This window comes from Cervus canadensis, chromosome 22 (assembly GCF_019320065.1).
Source record: "Cervus canadensis isolate Bull #8, Minnesota chromosome 22, ASM1932006v1, whole genome shotgun sequence".
NCBI lineage: Eukaryota > Metazoa > Chordata > Mammalia > Artiodactyla > Cervidae > Cervus > Cervus canadensis.
The window spans coordinates 47,751,582-47,775,620 of record NC_057407.1 but is presented as its reverse complement, the minus strand read 5'-3'; the positions used below and the strand labels follow the sequence as shown (position 1 = coordinate 47,775,620).

Below are 24,039 nucleotides of genomic sequence, written 5' to 3'. Positions count from 1 at the left end.
AAGATGAGCACAGAGGAGTCACTGCAGCTTTCCTGGAGATCTTGGCCTGGAAAGAGCTTGAGGGGGGCTGAAGCCAGAGGATGAGAAGGTCAGAGAAAAAGGGGAGGCCTCTCTCAGGCTGGGCCAGACTCTCTGTGACCTTCTCTGAGGCTGTTTGGAGGCAGGATGGAGAGGTCAAAGGTAATGGCGAGAATCCATTGTCCTGTCACTCCCAGGGCAGGGAAGGGGGCTGGGGAGACCACCCGGTTTGGGCAGGCCCCCTTCTAGCACTAGAACAACAGAGTCCCCACCACCACCCGGATTGTTCTACTAGCTCCTTATTGCACAGAGCGGGCAGGGGAAGGCTCACATGTTTATGAACAATTGGACCAACCAGCCCATTTGCCTGCACGCCCTCCACTTCCATCCCTCCCCACACTACCACTTACTGTAGCTACCAGTCAGCCAGGAGAGGAAGGCCTTAAAAAACAGCCTGCACAGGCCCTGCTAGCGGGCTCACGATGTTTGCACAGGCTTGGGGCACATCATGTTGACTTCATGGCCTCCTCACTCGGGCGAGGGTGCAGCTCCAGGAGAGTGAGAGCAAGATGCTCTCAAGTACACAGCCTAGAACAGGGGCCCTGGCTTCCCAGCTCTGAGGATGGAAGCGATGCCAGAAATTAGAGGTGAAAGAGGCAGGCCCAAACACAAGAACCGGAAGTAGCCCACATACATGGGCAAGCATCCTGGGCCTCATCTCAGGAAGTGGGTTCCAGGCTGTAGGACACATAGACTCACCCCAGTAGTAAGAAGAGGACGGTTGTACCACCTGTGAGCAGCAGTCGTGCCATGGCGAGGATGAGTCACTGTGATGTCAAAGCTGCTGCTCTGACAAGTGCAGGCCTCTCCCCACTGCCTCAGTGGCTATCTCATCACCCACCTGATCGCACACACAGGATGGTTGGGAGTCGTCCTTGGCCCCTTTTCTCTGTCACTCCCGTTACACCCATCCATGAGTCTTCTCAAGTCCATCTTTTAGCTCCATCTCCAGTCTATTCCTCTCACCTGAATCCCAGCATCCTTCCCCTCTTTCCTGACTCCAGTGGGAGTTTCCTGATTGAACTCCCTGATGCCTCCTGTTTCCACCAGCCTTTTGTTTCATAGCAACCAGAGTGATCTCAGTACAACATACAGCTGACCACCACATACCCAGCTTCAGACCCTTGATGCCCTCCTACTGTCCTCAGAATAAAGTTTAAATTCCCTAATGTTGCCTGCAAACCCGTTTATGATCTGGCCTTTGCCTAGGAGTTTTCCTCCACCCTCTGAGTTCCACCCCTGAACTTCTTTCATTTCCACCCATAGTGGGGCCCTCTCCTGGTTTTAGCTCAATAGGGTCTTTCTACATGGTGTACCCTTTTTCCTTCTCTCCTGGCTTACTCCTACTTGTTTACTTTTTCACTGAAAAAATTGAAGTATAACTTACATACAGTAAAATTTACCCTTTTTGGTGAATAGTTCCATCCGCCCAAGAAATTCCCTCATTCTCCTTGGAGCCAACATTAGCTCCCATCACCAACTCTTGATAACCACTGATGTGTTTTCTGGCTTGCATTTTCTATAAATGGGTATCCTATAAGTGGACTCATTCAGTATATATGTGTAGCCTTTTTGAGAATGGTTTCTTTTACTCAGCATAATGAATTTGACATTCTTCTATGCTGTCGTGTGTATCTCTAGTCTGTTTCCTATTTATTGTTGAGAGTATTCCATTGCATAGATGTACGACAATTTGTTTTCACCAATAGAACATTTGGTTTTTTCCCACTTTTTGGAGATCATGAATATAGCTGCTATAAACATCTTCGTACAGGGTTTTGTAGGCACACACTTTCTCATTTCACTTGAAGAAACACCTAGTTGTGTGGGACTGCTGTGTTACTTTATAAGAAACTGCCAAACTGTTTTTCAAAGTTGCTATACTAGTTTATAGGCTTCCTGGTAGCTCAGCTGGTAAAGAATCCGCCTGCAATGCAGGAGATCCCAGTTTGATTTCTGGGTTGGGGAGAGCCCCTGGAGAAGGGATAGACTACCCACTCCAGTATTCTTGGGCTTCCTTGGTGGCTCAGATGGTAAAGAATCAGGCTGCAATATGGGAAACCTGGGTTCAATCACTAGGTGGGGAAGCTCTCCTGGAGGAGGGCATGGCAACCCATTCCAGTATTCTTGCCCGGAGAATCCCCATGAACAGAGGGCCTGGCAGGCTACAGTCCTTGGAGTCGCAAAAAGTCAGACACGCCTGAGCGACCATGCACAGCACAGCATACTAGTTTGCATTCCTGTCACAATATAGGAGACATTGAGTTGCCTCACCAGCACTCAGCTGGTTTGTTCACCTGTTTGTTCATTCAATTTCTTGACATTCTACTAAGCACGTAGAGGTACTGCATTGGAGGCTTTTTTTTTTTTAAGTTCTTTATTGAATTTGTTACAGTATTGTTTCTGTTTTGATTTTTTTTTTTTTTGGCTGCCAGGCATGGGGGATCTTAGCTCCCAGACCGGGGATCCAATTTGCACACCCAGCATTGGAAGGCGAAGTCTTAACCACCGGACTGCCAGGGAAGTCCCTGCATTGTAGTTTTAATTTACACTTCCTTGATCACTAATGATGATGAGTCTACTCACTCTTCTAAATCTCTGCTTGTCGTTCACTTCTACCCAAAACCCACTACTATACTTGCTTTCTCTGTAGACTAACTACTTTCCTGTCCTTTGTGGTTCATGACAAAAATGTGGTTGCTTTGCAACCAGAAGGACCTGGCTGTGTCAATTAACCCTTTCTCTGTTGGTCCTCACACTAAGCTCATCTTAGTAAAGGCGACTCCGCTGTGCGCATACTTGAGGATGACGGCTTCATGGCACCCTCCAACAGACGCAAAGCGGAAGCAGCAGGCCGGAAGTGGAAGTGCGGCAGGGAGTTAGCGGCGTCTCAGTTGCCATGGAGACTGGAAAGCGAGAGAGGCTGTCGGCTGAGTCTGGATCCTACGCTTTCGCTGGGGCAACGTGGACGCCCACCCCGCGTCTGGCCCGGATGCGCAGCCCCAGCCAGTCCACCTGGCTGTCCTCCCTCGCCTATTCCGAGTCCTTCCACCATGGCTTCGGGGGTCGGCGCCGCCTCGCCTCGCAGCTCCCGCTCCAGCCGCTCCCCGAGCCGCAACTGTTGCGCTTGCGCCCCACCTCTCTGCGCACCCAAGACATCTCCTACTTGCTCACCGGCGTCTTCCGCAACTTGTACACCGCCGAGGTGATAGGACAGGAGGTGAGCTCGAGTTTGATCAAGGCCCGCGGCAGCGAGGATGCGCGGCACGAAGAGTTCGTGGACCAGCTGCAGCAGGTAACAGGGTACCGCGCCCCGCTCGCTTCTCCGCGTGCTCATCCAGGGGATGGCGGCGTCGCGTCTGCGGCCGTGCTGGGGACCCAGGGCGCGACTCAGCCACTCGGCAAGTGTCAGCTCCTGTCGGGTGCAGCCGCTGTTCCAGGCTCTGGGTACGCAGCTGGGAAAGAGCAGACCAAGTCCGTTCCGCCGTATTTCTTACATTGTAGTGGAAGGACACTATACACGCTCTCAGGCAAATACACACGCTCTACACACATAAGGTGTATATCTGTAGCACCTATCTCTCTTCACATCTCTACACACACAATTGCATATATAAGTGAAACAGCAGAAAGCAGAATAGTTGTTTCCTGGAGATGATAAAGCTAAAAGTCACGTCCGCTCTGGGGTACCTGCCTTTGTCCCACAAACCGCAATCTTAACTGAGAGGCATGCATGCCCAGATTTTAGGAAACATGCCGTCTCTGGAACAGCAGCTCTGCTTCCTTATCTGTATAAGGAGGAAAGCAGCTGTCCTGAGTCCTCTCCGATAAGGCTGACTGCTGGCCACGCTGCCCACGACTTTCTTAAAGGAGTCTCAGCTGAATGCTTTCAAGCAGCTGAGGTGAATTCTGAAGGGGTCGACAGCTGGAGGCTTTCAGTTCACTATGCTCCCTGCAGCCAGGTAGCAAGTCCTTCTATCCTGAATGACACAACCCTCTGTCTACCACAGGTGGTGTGTTAACTTGCATTTGGTATTTCAGAGTTCAGATGACAGACGTCTTTACTGAGAAGCCAGTAGTCAGGAGACAGGATTTGAGACTTGGCACTGTTCCTGACTTTACTGTAAAAAGCTTTAAGCCATTTGCCTCCGTGGGTCTGAGAGTTCAGATCTGTCTGTTTAGACCGGGTGGTCTCTGCAGTTCTGTGACTCTTCTGTGCTTCATGGGAAACAGTGCTGCTTGTTGGAGGTTGAGTAAAGCTGTGTTGTCTCACCGTATTTCTGTGCATCTGATCACCCACCTGCCAGATTCGGGAGCTCTATAAGCAGCGGCTGGATGAAGTTGAAATGTTGGAGAGACACATCATTCAGGCCAGTGCACGGGCCCTTGCGGAGAAAGAGCGGGCCATGCACCAGGCCAAAGTACATTTCCTTGAGCCCTTTATCAAGATGCCTCCAGGTGTGTATGATGAGCTGCTCTAGGCCCTTCACCCTAACCGCCCCCCCTCCAGTTGTTAATATATTACTGTATTACCCCATTCGTCTTTTTCTCTTTTTTTTTCCCATTCGTCTTTTTCAAAGACTAATGGACGTCATGAAAATTAAAACTTGTGCATCAAAAGACTCTTACCAACAAAGTAAAAATGCAACCCACAGAACCTCTCTAGTCTTTTTCAAAATGTTTGGAGAGTGAGTTGCACCTGTGTTGTTTCATTATTCCAGAACCCGCCAGTGTGCATGTCTCCAGAGCAGGGACTCACCTACATAACCAGCACACAACCCGCTAAGCCAGGGAGTCAGCATTGAGGCAGTGTTATTCTCCAGTTCACAGATGGCCCGCAGGTTTTACCTGCTTCCTCACAGCATCCGTTTCTCCTCTGCGGTCTAGCATCCTGTCTAGGAAGCCGTGTTGCATGCCACTGTCTTGTCTCATTTTTAGACTTTTCACTTGGGACACTTCTTTGAACGTTTCCTGTCTTTCATGTTCTTGACCATTGAGTTTTCCCCCAGGTTTTAAAAATTGTGGTAAAATGCACATAACATAAAATTTACCCTCTTAACTATTTTTAAGAGTACAGTTCAGTGGTATTAAATACATTCATTATACAAACATCATCACCATCCATCTCCGTAACTCTTTTTCACCTCACACAACTGATATGCCCATTAAAAATACCTTCACAGTCCCTCCATCCCTCCAGCCCCTGGCAACCACCATTCTACTTTCTGTCTGTATAATTTTGACTACTTTAAGTAGTATTCAAATAAGTGGAATCATGCAGTGTTTGTCTTTTTAGGCTAGCGTGTTTCACTTAGTGTAATGCCCTCAAGGTTCATCCATATTGCAGCCTGTGTCAGAATTTCCTTCCTTCATGTGTTACATAATATTGTGTTTATATATGTATTTTGCTTATCCATTCATCAGCTGATGAACTCTCGGGTTGCTTCCAGGTGTTATTAGCTGTTATGAATAATGCTGAACATGGATGTACAAATAGCTCTTTGAGATCCCACTTTCAGTTCTCTGGTTTTGTGTCTAGAAGGGGAATTGTTAGATCATATAGTAGTACTGTTTTAATTTTTTGAGGAACCACCATACTGGTTTTCACAGTGCCTGTACCATTTTTACTTTCCCACCAACAGTAAACAAGGATTCCCATTTCTCCATATCCTCACCAACACTTATTTTCTAGTTTTTTGATGGGGGTGGGTGTGGGGTGTGTGTGTGGGGAGGGGGGCTGTAGCCATCCTGATGGGTGTGAGGGGGTACCTCATTGTGGTTTTAATTCTGCATTTCCCTGATGATGAGTGATTTTGAATATCTTTTCATGTGCTTATTTACCATTTGGGTATCTTCTTTGGAGAAATGTCTTTTCAAGCCCATTTTTTTTGGGGGGGGGTAGTTTCACATATTTATTGGGAGCCATCGGGGAGGGGACCTCTCTCAGTCAATGGAGGAGCTCACAGTTTCTTCAGCCACTCCAGGCTTGGGCCCCGGGGGTCCTGAGGGTAGCTGGGCATGTTCCCATCGTCTCAGAGGGGCACTGGGTACTTATAGGGTATGGCCCAGTTGATCATGACTGAGTACTTGGTGTTGGGGCTGAGTGTGGGCAGAATTACAGGCAGGCCCCCACTGGTGAAGGATGCCCCCAGCACTAGTTCCTTGGCGCAGACATTCTTGAGGAAGACTGCGATTCTCTCGGCCACCCTGATCTTAGCGGCAGTGAGGGCGGGCAGAGCACTCCTCAAGCCCATTCTTAATCCATCATATTGTTGTTGAGTTTTAGGAATTCTCTGTATATCCTGGTTACTAATCCCTTACCAGATATATATGATTTGAAAATATTTCTCTTGTTGTGTGGGTTGCGTTTTTCCTCTGGTGCACAATTTTAAATTTCCATGAAGTCCAATTTGTTGATTTTTCTTTTGTTCTCTGTGCCTTTGGTGTTGTTGCTAAGAAACCATTGCTAAATGCAGTGTTGTGAAGTTTTGGCCCTGTGTTTTCTCCTAGAGTTTATTAGGTCTTGGTCTTGGATTTTAGGTCTTGGATTTAAGGTCTTTGATTAATTTTGAGTTGCATAGTGTTACAAAAGGATCCAACTTCATTCTTATACATAAAGATGTCCAGTTTTCCTGGCATCATTTGTTGAAAAGCCTGTCCTTTTCCTATTGATTGGCCTTGACGCCATTGTCAAAAATCATCTGACCTTATGTATGAGGGTTTCTTTCTGGGCTTTCTATTCTATTCCATTGGTTTCTGTGTCCACTTATGCTAGTACTACATTCTTATTGCTGTAGCTTTCTTGTAAGTTTTGAGATCAGCAAGTGTAGGTCCTTCAGCTTTGATTGTTCAAGACTGTTTTGACTATTGGATAGTCCTTGAGATTCCATAATAGATTTTAGGATGGGTTTTACTGTTTCTGTCATAAAAAATGTCATTGGGATTTTGATAAAGATTTCATTGAACCTATATTTTGCTTTGGGTAGTACTGACACTTTTAAAAGAATATTTTGGCTATGCTGGGTCTTTGTCCTGGCGCTCAGGCTGTTCGTTGCTATGCACTGACTTTTTCTAGCTGCGGCGAACAGAGGCCACTCTCTAATTGTAGAGAGGCTTCTTGCATGGGCTTCTCCTTGCAGTGGCTTCTCTTGTTGCTAGCGCAGGAACTCTAGAGCGCCGGCTCAGCAGTTGTGACACATGGGCTTAGTTGCCCTGTGGCGTGTGGAAGCTTCCCAGAGCGGGAGTCGAACCCGTGTCCGCTGCATTGGCAGGTGGATTCTCAAGCACTAGGGAAGTCCCAATATCGGCATTTTTAAAAATATGAAGTCTTCTAATCCATGAACATGGAATGTATTTCCATTTATGTCCTCTTTCATTTTTTTTTTTCATCAGTGTTTTGTATCTTTTATTATATAAGTCTTTGATCTCCATGGTTAATTCTCAAGTATTGTGTCCTTTTTGGTGCTCTTGGGAATGGAATTGTTTTCATAATTTTTTTTTCAGATTGTTCATTTTAGTGTGTAAAAATGCATCGGATTTTTGTGTGCTCACTTTATGTCCTGCTACTTTGCTGAATTCACTTATTAGTTCTAAGAGAGGTTTTTTTGTGTGTATGAAATCTTTAATGTTTTCTGCGTGTGTGCATGGCTGTCAGACTCAGCCATGTCTGACTCTTTGCGACCCTATGGACTGTAGCCCACCAGGCTCCTCTGTCTTTGGGATTCTCCAGGCAAGAATACTAGAGTGGGAGACTTCCTTGGTAGTCCAGTGGTTAAGACTCCAGGCTTGCAATGCAGGGGCCCCTGGGTTCGATCCCTGGTCAGAGAACTAGATCCCACATGATGCAACTACTGTATGCTGCAATGAAGATTGAAGATCAGACCTGGCACAGCCAAATAAAAATGAATTAAAAAAAAAAAAGAATACTGGAGTGGGTGGCCTGCCCTCCTCCAGGGGATCTTCCTGACCCAGGGATCAAACTTGTGTTTCCTGCATTATAGGCAGATTCTTTACTTCTGAGCCACTGAAGAATCCCACTGTTTTCAACTTATAAGATCATATCACCCACAAACAATAATAATTTTACTTCTTCCTTTCCAGCTTGGATGCCTTTTAATTCTTGCCTAATTGCTCTGATTAGAACTTCTAGTATTATGTTTACTACTAATGGTGAAAGTAGGCATTCCTGCCTTGTTCCTGATCTTAGAGGAAAAGCTTTAAGTCTTTCACCACTGAGTATAACATTTGCTATGGGTTTTCATCCATGATTTTCATTATGTTGAAATAGTTTCTGGTTGTCCCTAGTTCTTTGTGTTTATTTTTTTAATCATGAAAGGATGCTGAAGTTTTTCAAACAATTTTCTGTATCAATTGAGGTGATCATGGGACTCTTTTCCCCTTTATTCTGTTACTGTGGTGTATTACATTGATCGAGTTTTGTATGTTGAAGCATCCTTGCATCACAGGAATAGATCACACTTGATAATGGTGAACTATCCTTTCAGTATGTTGCTGATATTTTGTGAGGATTTTTGCATCAGTGTTCATAATGGATGGGGTCTTTTTGTAGTGTCTTTATCTGGCTTTATATGAGGGTAATGCTGGCCTCTTGAATGAGATAAGAAGTGTTCCCTCCTCTTCAATTTTTTTGTGAAAAATTTGAGGATTGATATTAATTCTTTAAATGCACTTGAGAAGAATGTGTATGCCATTATTGTTCGATAGAGTGTTCTTTATGTCCATTAGATCTAGTTATTCTATTGGGTTGTTTAAATCCTCTGTTTCATTACTTGTCTTTTTCCTGGTTCTTCTTTCTATTACTATAAATGGGTACTGAAGTGTCCAACTAGTATTATTGTAGAACTATCTATTTCTCCCATCTGTCATTTTTTACTTCATTATTTTGATGATCTGTCATGAGATGTGTAAATGTTTATGCTTATTATATCTTCTTGCTCTATTTAATCTTTTATTGATATGTAATGTCCTTCTTTGCTTCTTGTAACCTTTTTTGATTTAAAAAGCCTTTTTTTCTCTATTAGTATAGCCACTTCCTCTCTTGATTACTATTTGCATGGAAATCTTTTTTCATCTTTTCATTTCCAATCTATTTGAGTTATTGGATCTAAAGTGAGTCTCCTGTAGACAGCAATCTAGTTGGATCATGTATTTTTGTCTATTCTGCCAATTTTTGTCTTTTGACTGGAGAGTTGAATCCATGTACGTTTAAAGTGAAAGAAAGTGATAGTCATTCAGTCGTGTCCAACTCTTTGCAACCCCATGAACTGTAGCCCACCAGGTTCCTCTGTCCATGGAATTCTCCAGGCAAGAAAACTGGAATGAAAAAAAAAAAAAGAAAGAAAACTGGAATGGGTTGCCATTTTCTCCTCCAGGGATCTTCCCAAACCAGGGATCGAACCCGGGTCTCCTGCCCTGCCTGCATATTCTTTACCATCTGAGCCACCAGGGAAGCCCAAATTACATTTAAAGTAATTACTCAAAAAAAAAAAAAAATAAAGTAATTACTCATAAGGAGGAACTTCTGTCACTTTGCTATTTTTTGGTCTTGTATCTCTTTTGTCTCTCATCTCCTGCATTAGTTCAGTTCAGTCATTCAGTCTTGTCCAACTCTTTTGACCCCAAGGACTGCAGCACACCAGGCCTCCCTGTCCATCACCAACTCCCAGAGTTTACTCAAACTCATGTCCATTGAGTCGATGATGCCATCCAGCCATCTCATCCTCTGTTGTCCCCTTCTCCTCCTGCCCTCAGTCTTTCCCAACATCAGGGTCTTCTCAAATGAGTCAGCTCTTCACATCAGGTGGCCAAAGTATTGAAATTTCAGCTTCAGCATCAGTCCTTCCAGTGAATAGTCAGGACTGACCTCCTTTAGGATGGACTGGTTGGATCTCCTTGCAGTCCAAGGGACTCTCAAGAGTCTTCTCCAACACCACAGTTCAAAAGCATCAATTCTTCAGTGTTACTGTCTTATTTTGTGTTTAGTCAGTTTTTGTAGTGAAATGTTTAAATTTCCTTTTTAAAATTTTCTTTTGAGTATATTCTACAGCTGTTTTCTTTGTGGTTGCCTTAGGGATTACGTTTAGAAGCCCCAAATTATAACATTCTCATTTGAATTTATACCAGCTTAACTTCAATAAATACAAAATTCTTTGTTTCTTTACATCTCCATCCCCAACCCTTTTGGTTGTTGATGTCACAGAATTACATCTTTATACATTGTGTGCCCAGAAGTACCAACTAATCCATTAGTCTTGTAAATTATGTAGAAAATAAAGACTTGGAGCTATAAACCAAAATCACTATAATACTGACTTTTATGATAATACTAGCTTAATATAATACTAACTTTTGGGGGCTTCCCAAGTGGCACTAGAGGTAAAGAACCTGCCTGCCACTGTAGGAGACATAGGAGACTCAGGTTCAATCTCTGGGTTGGGAAGATACCCTGGAGGAGGGAGGGCGTGGAAACCTGCTCCAGCATTCTTGCCTGCAGAATCCCATGGACAGAGGAGCCTGACGGGCTATAGTCCATGGGCTGTAGTCACAAAGAGTCATGGCTGAAGCAACTTAGCACATAACTTTGAACTTGTTTTTTTGTTTTAGCTTTAATAGTTTTTTTTCCTTTTAAATGTATTAGTCTCTTAAATCATGTAGAAAATTTTTATGATTATCCATGTATTTACCTTTATTGACATCTTTATTTCTTCATGTGGCTTGGAGTTACTGTGTAGTGTCCTTTCATTTCACATTACAGAACTCCTTTGAGCATTGCAGGTCAGGTCTAGTGCTAACAAACACCCTGAGCTTCTGTTTATCAGGAAATGTCTTAATTTCTCTATCCCTTTGAAGGACAGTTTTTACTGGATATAGGATTCTTGGTTAATAGTTTCTCCTTTTAGCACTTTGAATATATTGACCCACTGCCTTCTGGCTTCCAAAATTTCTGTCGAAAAATCTACTGACAACTTTATTGAGGATCTTTGAATGTGATGAGTCACTACTGTCTTGCTACTTTCAAGATTCTCTCTTTGTCTTTCAAATATTTAATTATAACGTGTGTCGATATGAGTCTTTGAGTTCATCTGATAACTCGTGAGCTGCTTGGATGTTTATGTTCATGTATTTCATTAAACCTGGGACGTTTTCAGCCACTGTTTCTTTAGCTATATCCTCTCTGCCCGCCTTTCCCCTTCTCTTCCTTCTAGGACTCCCACGATGTGTGTACTAGTCACTTGCTGGTGTCCCACAGGCCTCTTAGACTCTCTTTACTTTTCTTCAGTAGTTTTTCCTTTTCCTTTGACTCAGTAATTTCCTCTTTTTATATCTTCAGGTTCACTGATTCTCTCTTATGCCTGCTCAGATATGCTTTTGAATCCCTTTAATAATTCATTTTTCATTTCAGTTAGTGTTCTTTTCAGTTCCAGCATGTCTTTTTACCTTCCTTATAGGTTTTCTGTCTGTTGATATTTACGTGTTTTTGTACATCATTTTCTTGATGTTCTCCACATGTTCTTTTATTAATAGCTCTATGAACATCTTCAAGACAGTTGTTCTAAGCCTTTGCCTAGTATAACTGCAATCAGGTCTTTTTCAAGGACAGTTGCTGTTGATTTATTTTTTTCCTTTGAATGGGCCATACTTTCCCATTTCTTTGTATGTTTTTGATTTTTTTGTTGTTAGATAACTGGACATTTGAATCTAATAATTATGTGACTTTAGAAATCAGCTTCTCTCCCTTCCACAGAGCTTGCTGGTTATCTTGTAATTGTTTTTGGTTTTGTTTGTTAGTTATTGTCAGCTGTGTGTGCTGAGGTTCAGCCTGAGCTATAATCTGAAGGTTCTTTTCTGAACGCTTCCCTGAGTGTATGTGGTCATGTTCTGATCTTTCCCTCATCTGCAGTTGTTTTTGAATGTCTCAGTCTTTAATATCTGGCTTTCAGAAGAGGGAAAAGAGAAAGATGAAGGAGGGGGATGCTAGCCATTTGAATTCCCTAGAAGTCACTCCCACCTGGAGGAGGCGGGGCATGCCCCAGTGTGGGGAGGTGCTTCTTCAGGTCTGCGCCTCTGTGGTCATCGGCAGTCAAAGCACAGATCCCAGGTGTTTGGAGGACAGCATCTTTTTGGGTCACCCATGCTGTCACGGGTTGTGTGTCGGTTGCCCCAGAAACACATGCCCAGATGCCTGCCCTGGGACGGAGGGTGAGGGACGGGTAGCTGCTCCTATGCTAAGTTCACTGCAATTGTCTCTCCAGGCCTCCCCCTGGAAGTACAAGTCTTCGATAGATGCCATGTTCAGTTAGGCTGATTCTGCTAGTGCAACTTGCGCCAGGGTGGGAGACAGAGTCCTTGTGCTTTGTACGCCCACTTTTCCAGGATCCTCTCTTTTGACAGGTTTTTTTTTTTTCAATTAGTTATTTTGGCTGTACCTGATCTTAGTTGCAGCATGTGGGATCTAATTCCCTGACCAGGGATCGAACGCTGGCCCCTTGCAGCGGGGGCTCAGAGTGTTAGCCACTGGACCACCAGGGAAGTCCCTCCTGACAGTCCTTGAGAAGCCTTTCACTCTGTAAGGCAGTTCTGATGTTTCCTTGTGACCAAACCCCCATTCATGCTTGGCAGCAGCACCATACAGATGATGCTGGTTGCCCCAGCCCTCCAGCCCTTTGCTCCTCTCACTGCCGCACATCAGGAGGCACAAGTGATGTTAGCCCTGATCACCTGGTCACCTTCGTGTCTCCGCATTAAATTCTCCATGTTAGATTGTAACTGACTAGCGTTTTGTGGAGAGGTATTCTCAGATTTGACCAGTATGTTTTTTTCCTCATCAAATCCCCACGCCAGCAACCAGTGCTAAGAACTCTTTTCAGTCTACCATCTCTCTGATACTTTGTAAATTTTTTTGTCAGAGAAATTGGGTCATTTTTTCTATACATTTGTCTGTAGTCTGGATTTTGGTGATTTCACCAGTGTGGTTTCATTTAACCTGTTCTTATGATCCCTGTATTCCTTGCAGTTCACTAGTTATTTCTAGAGACTTTATGAGATTTAAGTTCAACTTCTGAGAGCAGAAGGGGAGAGAGACCAATTCATAGATGGTGCTGTGTGCTCCCTTCAGGAGATGCATGGTGTTTGATATCTCTTGTTTTCATGATGCTGCCAGTTTTTGCCTAGATATATTGTTTCATTAGGGGTTGCAAATTATAATGCTGATGGTACTGAAATACTTCTGTAAAGAGAAACTTCTCTGTGATGACTCTGATTACCCCAGGATAGGAGCAGAATTAATTCTTTCCCTTTATCTGCCAGTTTTTAAATTAATGAGTTGGTTTCCCTAACATCTGCCAAAGATGAATGAAAAGGTTTGGTTGGTTGGTTTTTCCTATCATTTCATAACTAGTTATGTTTATTGTCCTGTTGATTCTCAGATTGTCCCATCTTTAGCCACTTGGAACCTTTTCAAGTTGATGCCTGACTCTATTGGCATAACATTGGTTGCCTGTGGTAAACTTCCTTACTTTCTGAAATGATCAGATGTTCCAGGTTCATCTTGTGTGTTTATTGCTCCAGACCTGGAATCGGCCATTTCTCCAAGAAGTTCTGGTACCTTATATTCCCCCCAAAGACTTTGATCTGTCATCTTGCATCCCTGAAAATAGTCATTTTCCAGGGCAGTAGGGACAGTGCTTTTAGGGTGAGGAGACCTGACATGTCTGTGGCCTGTAGGGAGGGAGAGGTAGAAGATACAGTGGCTTCAGAAAGCTTTACACTTACGGGGTCCTGCTGGGGACCAGGTGATGGGTAAGATGCTTTGCGAATGTTATTCCACTGAATCCTTCCAACAACCCTGCGAGATAGGTTTTCTCTCCATTTACAGGTGTAGGAGTTGAGAGAGAAGCTCAGATGATTCCCTAAATTCCCATAGCTGAAAAGGGCTGGGACCCAACTTTGGACTTGTGTCTGCTGTCAAAGCCCGTCTCTCTCTTCTGTCAGGAGGAGGATGAAGGCCTGTTGTCCAGGCGGTGTCTCGCGGTTGTAGATGACTTCCCCCAGGGTGTGTGGGGCCCTGTCCCCTCTCAGGGCTGCCCTCGCTGAAGCTCAGCCCCATGAGACAGTGAGCACCCCATGCAGATTCCATATCTCCTGTTCCCCCTTCTCCGCAGCAGTCATGTAGCTGCCAGACGCCCTCCCTCAGTTGTGGATTCAGGCAGAGATAACTGGTAGTGGATTCTCGGGAGGATTTGTTGGTTGTCTGCTATCTGCCAAGTCCATGGAGTCAGATACTGTCCCCGGTCTTTGGTAGGATTCTTCTGGCTAGAGATCAGGGGAGATTACATAATTATTTGTTTGTTTGCTTTTAATGAAGTGGAATAAAACATTGAGAACTGGGAAACAGTTATCAGCCAAGAGCGTTTCCCAGTGACCTTCATTTTATTTTTTTACCCCAGATAATTTTAAGTTATGGGCTTCCTAGGTGGTGCTAGTGGTAAAGAACCCACCTGCCAATACAGGAGATTTAAGAGACGTGGGCTTAAAAAAAAAAGAAAAAAAAGACGTGGGTTTGATCCCTGGGTTAGGAAAATCCCCTGCAAGAGGAAATGGCAACCCACTCCAGTATTCTTGCCTGGAGAATCCCCATGGACAGAGGAGCCTGGCAGGCTGCAGTCCATGGGATCACAGAGTCGGACACGACTGAGCGACTTAGCATGCAATATTAGGTTATAAGCAGACACTATCCACCCTGGTTTCTCAGCCTTCTGCTGGCAAGGTTTCTCTTTTTTATTTCAGAAATAGCAGAAGTAGAGACCTTAATCCAGTTCCCTGGACACCTTTCTGGTTCTGCTTCTCAGGGCAGAAAGTGGTGTCCCAAGAACCTCTTTCGTAACCTGGATGATTGATGGTGAAGATGATTGTTATTTGAGGCACTGAAGTAACCTTTCTCTCTTTGCTAATACAAATGTCACAAGGTAGAAAATGTGAAAATTCTCCAGACAGAGGGAGAAAGATCAGAATTCTGCAGAATGTTCTGTGCTTTCGTTCCCTTTCCTTGCTGGTATTTTATCTGCATTATCTTTTGGGAAAGGGAGCAGCCAATGCCTTGCAGTGCCATGCTCAGGAGCAGGGTCCATGTAGGAAGCCCACCCTTCCTACAAGAGGTCACAAGGCCAGTTCAGGGTGCCCAAGGCTCACCTGGTCCATGCCTGAGGGTGGAGAGAGACTTCCCAAAGCCCTGATAACAAGCTGCGCCCCACCAGCCCTGCTCCTGCAGACACGGAACTGCCCACGGCCTAGGGGAGGACCTTGGAGGGAACGGTATCAAAAGAGAGACGATACATCTCCTTGCCACATGGCCTTTGCCGTTTTTCTGGAAGCTTTATCTTATCTTTTAATATTTCAAATAGGCCACTGCCAAGTCCTTGGGAACTGGACAGGACTGTGTCAGTTTTGCATGGCTGCCAGTCCTTGCTGAGGGCTCTGTATTGCAGAGGAGAGGCCTGGGCTCCACATTTGCCCAGAATGGCCCTTTCAGCCGTGGTTCTGGGATGGATCAATGAGAAGCTTTTGGTGAATTTTGGAAGGAAGCCTCTGTTCTCCAGAAACAGGAGCAGGTAGATGAGCAGTTTTGAGTTTCATAGCAGAGTCCAGATCATGTCCCAAGAGTCCCTTGTTTCAGTGCTGTGGGCTGAAGTTCTTCATGATGAATTAATTCCCTGACCTCTCTCCCACTCCGTAATCCCCTACATTCAAAAACCTCCCCTTTATTTGGCTGCAGCGCAGCTTGTGGGATCCTAGTTCCCCAGTGAGGGATTGAACCTGCGTCCCCTGCAGTGAAAGCATAACTTGCGCCCCCTGCAGTTCACATAACCCCTGGACCATCAGGGAAATCCAGAAAGTCCTCTATAAAGCACCATGTTTGTTAATGGAATAAGCAACAAAGCTTGAAAACTTTCAAGTCTTCCATTCACCCTATTTATTCCTTAATTTTTATCAAAGTAGTAGTGTACATGATTCTTTCCTTTTTTTTGGCTGTTCAGTTCAGTAGCCCCGTCATGTCCAACTCTTTGCAACCCCAGGGACTGCAGTGCGCCAGGCTTCCCTGTCTATCGCCAACTTCCAGAGTTTATTCAGACTTATGTCCATTGAGATGGTGATGCCATCCAACCATCTCATCCTCTGTCATCCCCTTCTCCTCCTGCCTTCAGTCTTTCCCAGCATCAGGGTCTTTTCAGATGAGTCAGTTCTTCACATCAGGTGGCCAAAGGATTAGAGTTTCAGCTTCAGCATCAGTCCTTCCAATGAATATTCAGGACTGATTTCCTTTAGGATGGACTGGTTGGATCTCCTTGCAGTCCAAGGGACTCTCAAGAGTCTTCTCCAACACCACAGTTCAAAAGCATCAATTCTTTAGCACTCAGCTTTTTTATGTTGCAACTCTCTCATCCATACATGACCACTGGAAAAACCATAGCTTTGACTAGACCTTTGATGGCAAAGTAAAGTCTCTGCTTTTTAATATGCTGTCTAGGTTTGTCATGACTTTTCTTTCCAGGAGCAAGCGTCTTTTAATTTCATGGCTGCAGTTACCATCTGCAGTGACTTTGGAGCCCAAGAAAATAAAGTCTGTCACTGTTTCCACTGTTCCCCCATCTGTTTGCTTGGGGTGGGGTTGGCTGTGCTGAGTCTTTATTGGTGCACTTGGACTTTCTCTTGTTGGAGTGAGCAGCAACTGCTCTCTAGTTGCAGTGCATGGGCTTCTCAATGTTGTGGGTTCTCCTGTTGTGGAGCACAAGCTCTCGGCACGCAGGCTTCAGTAGTTGTGGCTCGCGGGCTCTAGAGTGCAAGCTAAGTAGTTTTGGCGCACCAGCTTAGTTGCCTCATGGCCTGTGGGATCTTGCCAGACCAGGGGTTAAACTCATGTCCCCTGCATCGGCAGGCAGAGTCTTAACCACTGGACCACCAGGGAAGTCCTGTGTACATGGTTTTAAAAAACCAAATAGTTTAGAAAAACTTCTAGTAAAATAGAAAAAAGATCCTCACCTACATATGTCATTCCACATTTGTCCAAACCACAGACTGTAGAATACCAAGGTGAATCCTAATAGAAACTTCAGGCTTCATGTGATAATGGTTTGTCAGTATAGGGATCATCAGTTGTAAGGGATGTTGATAAAGGGGGAGGCTGTGCATGTGTGGGGGCCCAGAGTATGTGAGAAACCTCTGTACCTTCTTCTCAATTTTGCTACAAATCTAACACTGCTGAAAAAAAGAGTCTGTTGGAAAAAATCCTCCACCTCACCTTTCCCAACTTCAGTCCACTTGCCAGACATGGCCATTTTTAGCTCTAATTCTTCTGGAAGCCTCTGAAAAATATACCTTTTCTACTGTTTCTGTGCTCATCAACCAATGATGTTAACTATCAACTTCCCATTCTATTAAATGAGATCTCCTCTCATGTGTCTGCTGGTCGGTTGGTGGTTGGCTGATCTAGCTGGGCTTAGCTGGCTAGACCAACGTCCAGCTGTGTGTCCAGCTGAACATGGTTCCCCCTGCCGCATGTTGGGTTCAAGTCTGCACCACGTGGATTCCTGCTGGGGTCCGGGGTGAAGGGCCAGGAACTCTTCTCATGACGATGGCAAAGACGCAAGAGAGAAGGCTCAGCTACACAAGCACCTTTCAAAATCCTGCCAGCATCTTATGGTCAAAGCACATCATACCGCCAACATCAAGGGTGAAGAAGTGGGCTCTGTCTCTAGTAATAGGAACTGCACACTCACATGGCAGGCTTCTAGCCATGTGAAGAGTGAAGCCAGAGAAGAGTGAAAAATTGGGGCCACTCATGAATCTATTCTATTTCTCCTAATTCTTTTTTATTGACCTCCCTGTGAGTAACCATATTTTGGCTCCAATAGTATCACAACACAGCCTTGCCCAATGATTGGCCTCTTATAGGTGACCAACTTAAATACTCACTGCTAAGTGTCTTAAATCTCAAAATGACCACCAAAGAATTTTATTAGGTGGTTTAGGCTGGGAGGATGAAGAAAGCTTGAGTGTAGTTTCTTTGGCATCAATCTGCCTTGAAACACCTTTTCTCATTCCCTTCTGTGTAGTGAAGACCATCTTCAGGTGGTGTGTGGACAATGAGTTGCTACAGAAGCATCATTTGATCTGCCCGAATGATTACTACAGTGATCCAGTGCCATTTTGCTCTGCACCTAAAGGTAATGCCTCTGTACTGCCTTCCAGCCTCTGATCCCACTCCAGGGAAGTTCTTTAGAAGCAGGACCACAGCAGCCACCTTTGTGCCATTTCCTTGTTCATAGGTCTTTTGGTCGTGGCTATTGGGAGGGTCAGCTCTGAGCATGCCACTTCCTTACTAGCTTACCAACACCTACGAGATAAAAGTCTCAGCTTCTCAAAATGGAATATGATACCCTAATCGGTTGCCCAACGACAAGGTGTGAAATTATTTTAAAATGTAGTTGAATAAATCATGAGAGGGTGGATCTGCAGACATAGACGAGCAAGGGAGTAAGTGTCTCATGGGCTCAGAACACAGACCTAAGGGTTCTGCATACCCCTTACAGGCCAGGAGCGACTTTGAGTGTGGAGAGAAGGTTGGGAGCAGCGAAGGCTATGTGTGTGTGAATGTGATACTGGGCTAGTTGCCTGCGCTGTGGGAGGCAAGATCCTCTGAGAATGAGTGCAGTGGGAAGCTGTCTTGTGGGCTTAAGCAGGAAGGTAAAGTTCTGGAAGCATGACCCTTTAGATCCTGTGACCAAACATCTGGATGGCAGCCTGGTGGTGCCAGGGTCCAAAGGTAAGCTCGTCAGGAGCCCTAGTCAGTGGGACTCTGATGACCTCTTGGGGTTTTGGAGCTGAGAAAGCCTGTGGGGTAGGAGGATGGGGGTCCAGAGAATTGAGGATGTAGATGAAAAGAGAGTTTAACTGACGGCCTGGACCCTGCTGACAGGTGAGGCCAGAAAGAAGGAAGCAGAACCAAGTGCCTGGGATACTCAGCCACTTAATTTCCAACCAACTTTCAAAATACTCTCTTAGGCAGATGAATAAGGATGGATTTAACATGTATTGAGGATTTTGTTTTTCCTGTGGGATCTGGTTCTATTTCTTTTTCAAATCAGTTTTATTGGAGTATAGTTGATTTACAGTGTTGGGTTATTTTTCGGCATATGGTAAGGTGAGTCAGTATACATATACATATATTCCACTCTTTTTTTAGATTCTGTTGCAATATAGATCATTACAGAGTACTGAGTAGACGTTATTGAGCGCTCACCTGGCACTGCTAGGAGATGGGATGGTTTCACTGCTCTCCTGCTGGCAACGTTGAATATCCTCACTTAACCTTTTGGAGATGATTTTTCAGTCCACAAAGCTAATACAGACTTTGATTTCACGTGTGAGCCTTTTAAAAGTGTGTTCACACGTGCGGTATGTGTCCGTGTGTATGTGTGACAGTCGTCCTCTCCTGTTCCTGGCCGTGTTTGACAAATGAACAGATAATACAGTGTGAACACTAGAGTCTCAAGGATACAGAGTAAGTTCCAGGAGTAACTGATACACTGAAGGGCAGTTATTTAATACATCTGGTGTAGGAAATATAAACATTTAGAAGAAAGAAAAAAGAAGCTAGCGGTGCCTCTGGTAATTTCATTTGGTCATCTTGGATGGGTCACCTCCTCCCCTGGGTCTGGTAACTTCCTGTTTTTCCTGGTGCCACAGGTGTCTCTGTCCCTGGATATTCAAAACCCACGTTTAGTTCTGAAAAACGTTCCATCCCAAAGAAAGAGCTGACCAAGAAGCCCCCGTGCAGGAAGATGTCCTCTCAGTCTGCAGAGGAGACGGACTATACTATGGACAGCCTCACATGGGACTCGTCTTTTAAGGCCAAACTCAGATCCAGAGCAGCCGTCGAGGTAAGTTTGAAGCCAGTGTGTGTGTGTGGAGGGGTGGGGGGCAGGGCCATGATGAGGGGGAAGGGGTTCCAGGTGACACACGTCGTCGTAATGAAGCCACAGCAAAACAGGAGGGTGTCCTTGGCCATCGGGGGTCTCGGATCAGCAAGATGTCAATGCACACAGCCTATCGGCCTCTCATTGACTCTATCCTTTTCTCCCATTTCAAAGAAAACAGGTTTACCAAAGAATAAAAACTGGATGAACCATTTACGGGTGCCCCAGAGGCAGCTGGAGCGGCTTCGGCTTGCCAGGATGGAGAATCGGAACCGCTTCCTGAGAAACCCTCGCTTTTTCCCTCCTAACACTCCGTTGGGAGGCAAGTCTCTTCTCTTTCCTCCCAAGAAGCCAGCACGGATAGGCGAATTCCAGGATGGGGAGCTGGAGGAGAGGTGCGTCTTTTCCTGACTTGTATTCGCAGAGAATCTGACCCTGCAGAGGAAAGCGCAGAAAGAAGGTCGTGGATCTGCCTTGCTTCTGGAGGGTCCCCGAGGTTTGGGGCCAGGGGTTCAGGATCCGAGTGGAGCAGGGCTTCAGGGCTGCCTACGGGTGTGGCCTTGGGACATCCCCAGAGTCCTGGGTTTGTGCTTTTCTGACCTTTTCTTGAGGAATAGGGGTTAGTGTTGGCCCTTTGCTTATATCTGAACAGCCTGGGTCAAATGGGAGGCGTCTCCATAGCCGTGTGCTCCTGCCGTTACATTCATGTGTCTTGGATAATAAAAATGTTTAAAATCTGCTTAATGACAAGTAACTAGCACAGATAGTGATTTTTCTTTAAAAGAGTGTGTGCGCTCAGTCACTCAGTCGTGTCTGACTCTTTGGGACCCCGTGGACTATAGCGTGCCAGGCTCCTCTGCCCATGGAATTTTCCAGGCAAGAATACTGGAGCGGGTTGCCATTTCCTGCTCCAGGGGATCTTCCTGTCCCAGAAGGTCGAACCTGCATCTCCTTACCCACTGAGCCACCTAGGAAGCCGTTTGTCTATATTTCAATAATTGTCCATATAAAGGGAATGATTTGCTTCATGAGTTCATAATTTTAATGGACTTAAAATGATTAGTGTGGGACTTCCCTAATGGTCAGGTGAATAAGACTCTGTGCTCCCCAGTTCAGGGGCTCAGGTTCGATCCCTTGTCAGGGAACTAAATCCCACATGCCACAAAAAAAAAAAAAAAAAAAAAACTATTAATGTTTATTTATTAGAGAAATAATATGTTTTTATTAAAAAAAAATATTTGCTTAGACTTCACTGGTGGTCCAGTGAGTAAGACTCTCTGGTCCTAATACAGGGGGCCTGGATTTGATCCCTAGTTGGGGAACTAAGATCCCAGAAGCCACTTGGTGCAGCCAAAAAGAAAAGAGAAGAACCAAAAATGAAAAGACTTGCTGAGAAAAAATAGCACCTGTGTAAAAAATGCAATTAACATATTGGTGTTCGGGATTTTGTATGTAGCAGAGCAGCTCCTCGCTGCGATCTATTGAAAGTCAGCCCTCGACACAAGGGTTTGTAAAAGTAAAATAAATTTAAAAAAATATATTGGTGTTTAAGCTTCCAGAGTTTTCCCTGTGCTATGTGTAGCTATATATATTTTTTCACAAAGATTCAATCTTGCTGTAAAATTGTTTGGTGACCTGCTTTGCCAACAATAAAACCCAAAGGGTGATGCGTTGCCAAGCTCTCTGATGGCTTGAATGTATTTATTTTCCATGAATCACTTACAGGGATGAAACTAACAGCCTCTCTCACCCTCCCTTGCCCTCCCACAGCTGTGCTGATACTCCAGTGTTTCTAGCCAAACCCTCCATCGGATTTTTCACAGATTATGAAATTGGACCAGTTTATGAGGTAGGAATCTGGTTTCTTTACATATCCCACTCTGCTTCCTTATTTTTAAAAAGTCTTTGCTGTGGACTTTAAAAACATGCATACACACACACAGGCCGTACACAGAACTAGGGAAAAGACTGTCACGTTCCCTTATAAGCCCATCACCCAGCTTCGGTAGTTACCTACCTGCATCCAGCAAGTCTGGTTTCATCTGTTGCCCCCACAGTTTCCTGTATGTGGATCTGTGTGCACATGCGTACACTGGAGTATTTAAGGGGGGAAAGCTTAGACAGCATGTCATTCTTCAGTTAATACTTTAGTGAGTATCTCTTACCAGGTAACGACTTTTAAAGAATAACTATCATCACACCCAGCAGTGTTAACAGTGATTCCTTAATATCAGCTAATATCCACTCATGTCTGATTTTTATCCATTTATTTTTTTTTAAAGTCAACTTATAACTGGTTTCTTTAAATCAGAATTCAAACATTGCGTTTGGTTAGAGTATCTCTTATTTCTCCCACATTTTTTTTTAATAATTCCTCCATCCTTTTATTTTTTAAAAGGCCGTCTGTCTGTAGAAGAAACTGTAATTTCTTCCAGTCTAAATTTGGCTCATTGCTTGATTTTATTTATTTATTTTTGGCGGTGCTGGGTCTTCGTTGCTGTGCAGACTTCTGCCTAACTGGAGAGTGGAGGCTGCTCTCTAGCTGCGGTGCCCTGGCTTCCCCTTGTGATGGCTTCTCTTGTTGCAGAGCACAGACTCGAGGGCGCCAGGGCTTCAGCAGTTGCAGCGGGTAGGCTCGGTAGTTGTGGCTCTCAAGCTGTGGACCACGGGCTTAGTTGCTACATGGCATGTGGGATCTTCCTGGGTCAGGGATCGAACCCGTGTCTCTCGCATTGGCAGGTGGATTCTTCACCACTGAGCCACCAGGGAAGCCCCGGCTTTACTGCTTGTTTTTAATTTAATTTTTATTTTATATTAGAGTACAGTTGTTTTCCAGTGTTGTGTTAACTTCCGGTGTACAACAAAGTGACTCAGTTATACGTATACATGCATCGTTTTTCAAATTCTTTTCCTATTTAGGTTATTACAGAATATTGAGTAGAGTCCACTGTGCTATACAGTAGGTCCATATTGATTATCTTTTTTATATGAATGTGTGTATGTTAATGCCTAATCCCTAATTTATGGATACTCCCCCTACCTTTTTCTTTTGATAACTGTAAGTTTGTTTTTGGAGTCTGAGTCCGTTTCTGTTTTGCAAATAAGTTCATTTTTATAATTGTTTAGAAATCCACCTATAAATGATATGCTATTTGTCATATTTGTCTATCTGACTTACTTCACTTAAGATAATAATCTCTAGGTCCATCCATGTTGCTGAAATGGCGTTATTTCATTCTTTTTTCTGGTTGAGTCATATTCTATTCTATTAATACATAGGTATCTATTCTTCTTTATCTCTTCATCTGTTATGGACATTTAGGTTGCTTTCATGTCATGGCTATTATAAGTTGTGCTGCAGTAAATACTGGGGTGCATGTATCTTTTTGATACATTTTTTCTAGATACATGCCCAGCAGGGGGATTGCTGGATCATATGGTTGTTCTACGTTTAGCTTTGAGGAACCTCAATGCTGTTCTCCATAATGGTGTTCCCAGTTTACATTCCCACCAGTGGAGTATGGGGGTTCTGTTTTCTCTGCACTGCCTCTAGCATTTATTGTTTGTAGAGGTTTTCTGTTTCCTTTATTTATGGCTGCGCTAGGTCTTGTTTGTTGTGCGCAGGGTTTCTCTAGTTGCGGCCAGTGGGGCTGCTCTTTCCTGGGCCAGGGATCAACCTGTATCCCCTGCACTGGCAGGCGGACTCTTAACTGCTGGACCACCAGGGAAGTCCTTGTAGAGTTTTCGATGAAGGCCATGCTGACTGGTGAGGTGATACCTCTGGTAGTTTTGTTCTGCATTTCCTTAATTAGTGATGTTGAATATCTTTTCATGTGCTTTTTGGTCATCTGTGTGTCTTCTTTGGGAAAATGTCTATTTAGATCATCCACCCATTTTTTGATTTGGTTGTATCTTTGATATTGAGCTGAATGAGCTATTTTTGTATATTTTGGGGATTAACCTCTTGTCA

General features: G+C 44.5%; 1 protein-coding gene and 1 pseudogene across 10 annotated transcripts in view; one reads left to right on the top strand and one right to left on the bottom strand.

The window, feature by feature from the left end:
* Window positions 1–24,039, top strand: part of DLEC1 (DLEC1 cilia and flagella associated protein) — a 96,393-nt gene that overhangs the window by 8,643 nt on the left and 63,711 nt on the right. For 2 of the 10 annotated variants that reach the window (XR_006264440.1, XM_043442288.1), the window contains exons 4-9: window positions 2,514–3,373; window positions 4,386–4,536; window positions 18,207–18,317; window positions 19,840–20,033; window positions 20,244–20,464; window positions 21,840–21,918. Coding sequence is in view for 8 of the 10 variants with exons in the window: in XM_043442288.1 (XP_043298223.1) it covers window positions 2,978–3,373; window positions 4,386–4,536; window positions 18,207–18,317; window positions 19,840–20,033; window positions 20,244–20,464; window positions 21,840–21,918 (1,152 nt within the window). In the remaining 2 variants the exon portion in view is untranslated. Of the gene's footprint in view, window positions 1–2,513; window positions 3,374–4,385; window positions 4,537–18,206; window positions 18,318–19,839; window positions 20,034–20,243; window positions 20,465–21,839; window positions 21,919–24,039 lie in introns of those variants that run through there. The other 8 variants (XR_006264439.1, XM_043442287.1, XM_043442283.1 and 5 more) reach the window with 7 other exon arrangements.
* Window positions 6,039–6,332, bottom strand: LOC122424984 (annotated as a pseudogene).